The 5,412-nt window shown below is 39.3% G+C and overlaps 1 protein-coding gene across 1 annotated transcript; it reads right to left on the reverse strand.

Moving 5' to 3' along the window:
- Positions 1-383: 383 nt before the first annotated feature.
- Positions 384-791, reverse strand: LOC147449087 (uncharacterized). Its single transcript, XM_086521510.1, has one exon. It carries the CDS (start codon positions 789-791, stop codon positions 384-386), a length of 408 nt encoding a protein of 135 aa, XP_086377636.1.
- Positions 792-5,412: the final 4,621 nt, after the last annotated feature.

Here is a 5,412-nt window from a genome sequence, read left to right on the forward strand (position 1 = left end):
GTACACAATGTAGCTATTTGCACTGATTTATAACACTGATAATTTCCTAATGTCACTGGTTCTGGTACTCGTTGTACATGGCAGAGGTTTGTAATAGTTGGCTTTGAAAATTCATAGTCCTTAGTACCCTGAAAACCATTATGCTTTTCTCTAGAAGTCTCTTTTTCATTAGAATAGTATAGCTTGATTTTGGCCCCATTATAAACACCATGCAATAGTAATCCAGATAAATCCTTCAACCTTACTGTGCCGTTAGAAAATACCCAGTCAACTTCATATGGACCAGCCCAAGCTATCTTTAAGTTCAGCTTTTTGGACCCAGTTTGGATTGATAAAGTAGCACTATATCTTTCTTTTGGAACTCCCTGACTTTTATTCTTCTGTCATGCCAGTGCTTTTTGCTGAACAATTTCCTGTTCCAGCATAGCCCTCTGTCTTAGTTCATCCAACTGTGTTAACTCCTCCAGTCTCTGCTTAAGATTATGATTGAAATCTAGTCCATATTCCACTACCATCCTAAGACTGGGAATTACAAATTCCATACGCACTACAGCTTCAAACCCATACACCATTCTGAAAGGTGTCATTCCCGTAGTGACTTTGTAAGTTGTCCTATAGGCCCATAAAGCACTTTGAAGCTTCAAATCCCACTGATGTGATTCCTTCTTAACAATCTTAGTAAGAATATTCTTGATGGTTTGGCTGCTACTCTCTGCTTGACCGCTGCACCGTGGATAATAAGGAGTAGATTTCCTGTGCCTCACTGAGAGCATCTCCATTAGTATCTCCATAGTATCATTAATAAAGTGTGTTCCTTGATCAGACACAATTTCCACAGGGCATCCATAGTGACAGATAATATTTTCAAATAAGAAGACAACAGTGGACTTTGCGGTGTTATCTGGAAGAGCCTTGGCCTCGATCCATTTGGTGACATAACAAGTGGCCATCAATATATACCGGTTCTTCCTAGGAGTAATCTTCTTGAATGGACCCATGAAGTCCAAAGCCCATTTCATAAACACATCCAGTGGTTGAACTGGAGTAAGTGGAGTCATATATGCTATTGTTGGTCTGCCCATCTTCTGACATATATCATAGGTTTTACAAAAACTTTGAACAACATATATCAAAGTTTGCCACCACAATCCAGCCTACAAAATCTTTTTGTAACGAATATTAGTGGAAAAATGTCCTCCAAAATCCCCTTCGTGTGCTTGAGAAATAACTTGCGTACTCCCTTCCATCAGCACACACCTTTGAAGAACCCCATCGTCTCCTAATTTATAGATCAACCCTCCAATGATGGTGAACTTCAGACTGGGAATCCTCCTTTGGAAAGAAACTGATATACATCCGACCATTCTGGATCTATGTTTTCCTCAAAGGTTACTTGGAACAATTCTACGTCCATTGGCTCATCTCTCAAGGATACTTCTGAATAACCCTCAGTGCTTTTGGACAGAAAATCAGCTCCACAATGGAATTTACCAGACTTATGGAATATGCAAAATTCAAATTCTATGAGGAACATCATCCATCTAATCAATCGGCTTTGAATAATGACTTTGTTGATCAAAAACAACAATGCCTGATGATCCACATAAAAATGAAACAACTTGCCCAATAAATAATGTCAAAATTTAGTGGCATTGAAAACCATCCCTAAAGCTTCTCTCTCCGTAGTAGTGTATCCTTGTTCAACCTGACTGAATCTCCGACTAGCAAAATATAATGGGTAGTCAGTTCTCCCTTCTGGTTGAGCTAGGATTCCTCCCATTGCTAGTCCTGATGCATCGACATGTACATGGAAGATAACTTCCCAATCTGGCTGTCAAAGCATTGGCTTACTGATTATGGCATTCTTCAAATTCTAAAAACTCTCCTTACATTCAACTGTCCAATTAAACTTGCTGGTTTTCTTTGTAAGCTCATACAAGGGTAATGCCTTGGAAGCAAACATATGAATAAATATTCTATAAAAATTGATATATCCCAAAAATGAACTAAGTCTCATGTTGTGCAAGGTACCTTGGCCTGCTGGACACTTTGGATCTTATCATTGGCCATCTCAATGCCATTCCTCGACACTATATGTCCCAGTAGTTGTCCAGACCAGAAAAACAGATTTGAATGGGTTCAAACAGATCCTCTTTTCCTTACATCTTTGAAAGACCATTTCCAAAAATAATAAATGCTTCTCCTTTGTTGAAAACACCGTGAAATCATCCATAGATATGGCAAGAAATCGGTGCAGGAATTCACTGAATATTTCCATCATACACCGTTGGAAAGTTGCTGGATCATTGCAAAGACCAAATGGCATCACCAGATACATGAATGCACCCCATTCATTGATAAAAGTTGTTTTACTCCGATCTTCAGGAGCAATCTTTAGCTGATTATAGCCACACTATAGCCATCCATGAAGCTGTACATCTCATGGCCTGCAATCTCATCAAGAAGCATGACTGTAAAAGGTAATGGAAAAGGATCCTTGATTGTTTGAGCATTCAACTTTTGATAATCCACACACACCCTAAGCTTTCCATTCTTCTTGGGCACAACCACAATTGGAAACAACCTGTCACTACTGGCTACCTCTGTGATGAATCTAGCCTTCAAAAGGTTGTCGATTTCTTCTTTGACCTTCTTGGCGTAATTTGGATTCATTCTGTACCGTTGCAGACGCACTGGTCTAGCATATGGCTTCAAAGGTATTCTATGTTGACAGACCTCTGGATCTACACCTTTTAGATCGGTATGTTCCCATGCAAATACATCTTTGTACTTTTGGAACATGTGTCGAGATTTTTCTTTCATTTGTGGATTCAGATGCTTGTTTACCTTGATCAGTCGAGGATTTTCTTTAGAACCCAAATTCCACTCTTCGATTTCTTGGTCATCTGGAAGCAACTAGTTAGGCCCACCTCCCTTCCTTTTGGTTGACTCCTTAGCATAATTCCAGGACGATCCTTGTAGTTCTGAACTATCATTCTGAACTTCAAAAAAAATTTCAAAGTGCATTTCTTCAGTAGTCCCTGGTGTATCTTCTTTGGAGTCAACTGGGTTCTCTGGTTGTCCAATTAACTGAATTACCCTTTCTCCAGGATTCAGTTCAGTGAACTGATCTAGAAATTTCTTCCTTTGCTTTTTGTTGGGCCTCGGCTAGGGTGGATGCTCATGTGAAGCATTCATAGTGAGTGTGTGTGAGTGTAAATGAGAATGTACACAATAGAGAAAGAGAATGCAACCTTCTATTATGCAAATGAGAGATTAAGTTACATGCTTGAGAGCCTTCTCTTATATAGGCTTATGATGGAAGGCCTAGAATGTTCTAGGGATAGAGATTGTTCCCGCATGGTTTAGGTAAGAGTGAGTGTGAGCTTGTGTTTATACTCTTCAATCTCCCCCTTAAACACATGCTTACACACAAGCTAAGATTCTCAACAGGAAGAAGGTAAGAGTCATGATGGTTCTCAATTGGATTCATCATTCATGCTCTTTACAACATAGAGAGATGGATTCAACACTTAAGGTTCTAATGTGATCATGGGTGGTTCTCAATTGGATTCATCACTCATGTCTACAAAGATACAACATAAGAGGTTCTCACATGAGAAATGCAACTTCACAATTGAGATTCAACATAGTGTGTTTAGGGTAGCATCCTTCTTTCTAATAAATATCATTTCCTTCACTGTAGCTATATTTGAGTTGGCCCTTAGCATGTTTATTTGAAGAAGAAATAGAAGTAGAGGGTGAAGAGAAAGCGGAAGTTACCATATTCACTTCATCATTGTCGGAGTGAGCTCTTTGATCTTCATCATCACTATCATCACTTTCACTTTGCACATAGTTGACACGTTTACCTTTGAAGGTAACCTTCTTGCCGCCGTTGTCGCCATAGCCACCATTGCCTTTGGTACAAAATTGAGGTGGATGCCCCAATTTCCCGCACTTCACACATTTTTTGATTTTGTAGCATTCGGAAGATAAGTGGTTGTACTTCCCGCAATGCTTGCAAGCCTTAGTGTGCTTTGAACTTGAAACATAGAGTGCTTTTGATGCATTAGTTTCATTGTGTGGGTGCTTGTTGTTATGGTCCTCTTGGAGAGAGTTGATTACACTTTCTAGTGTAGGGATAGGCTCTTTTTCCTTAAGTACGGTTACAATATTGTCATATGTAGAAGGAAGTGCTTTTAGAAGAACCGCAACTTTATCATCATCATCTATATGACACTCAATGTATGAAAGTTGAGTGCATAAGCTTTTTAGCCTATTAACAAGACTAGATAGTGTTTCATTTTCATACATTGCTAGACCATATAATTGCATCTTGAGAGATATTTTAGAGTGCTTAGATTTTGCCCCAAATGTGCGTTCTAAAGTCTCCCATGCTTGCTTGGCCGATGTGGCTTCATCTAAGTGGTGAATGATATCATCCGCCACACTAGTGATGAGAATGCCTAGGGCTTTCTCATCCTTGGCTTGACGCTCTCGGATTTGTTGTGCCGTGAGGTTTTGTGCATCAGTGGTTATGATACTCCATAGCCCTTTTCTCATTAGATGACCCTTGAGTTTCACTTGCCATGTGTGAAATCCGATGCCATTGAACATAGCTATCTCCTTGTTACCCATAATGCTTAGTGATATGTGAAATTGCAAGCAAGGGGGTCCTATTTCAAGACTCTTGAAATGGTGTCTACCCTTTTACAAAAGCATGTGAGAAATGGGAGATGCGGTAATGAAAAAAGGGATTATGAATAAGCACAAAAATGACAATTATGATTACCAAATATACTCCAAATGTGCCGGAGTAGATGGGGATGATATAACTCAGCTTTGCCTTGAGATTTGATGTTGAATTTGGAGTCAAATCTGAAATTCTATTTGCTATTTTGAACTCCACCAATAGTTGTAGCCAAAAGTGCCTTCAAAATGCCTCCAAAATGAGCTAAAATGACCGCAAAATTGATGTAGAATGACACCAAATGAAGCACCGAGGTTGCCCGATCTTTGATAAAGGTTCTCGAGGCCGTAAACCACCAATTTTTGAGCTAATGTGGGCTGGAAATTTTCTGTTATGAAACAGAAAATTAAAACATGTACTTCTTGACTAGTTTTGTGGTACTAGTCTTCACCGCATTGCCCGCAATGTGTAGAGAACTTATGGTAGACTAATGATGGATTAATGATGAGATTTTAGTGATATTATGAGGCTGAGAATGCTCAAATTACAGCAGCAAATCTCAAACTTTGGTTATGAGAAAGAGCTTAGAGAGAGAAAATGAGAGCTAGTGAGGTAGGAGATGCATTGAAATGATGTAGGAAAGGGTGGATATGAGCTATGGGCTGAGTATGAAGTTGAGAAAGCTTTCCATTAAAGCTTGAGGAGCTGAGGAAGAAGAA

This window comes from Adiantum capillus-veneris, chromosome 10 (assembly GCF_014529385.1).
Source record: "Adiantum capillus-veneris isolate H3 chromosome 10, ASM1452938v2, whole genome shotgun sequence".
NCBI classification, from domain to species: Eukaryota; Viridiplantae; Streptophyta; class Polypodiopsida; order Polypodiales; family Pteridaceae; genus Adiantum; species Adiantum capillus-veneris.

Bases quoted from the DNA above. Each gene is read 5' to 3' on its own strand.
- LOC147449087 (XM_086521510.1), bottom strand. From the start codon at position 791: ATGGAGATACTAATGGAGATGCTCTCAGTGAGGCACAGGAAATCTACT.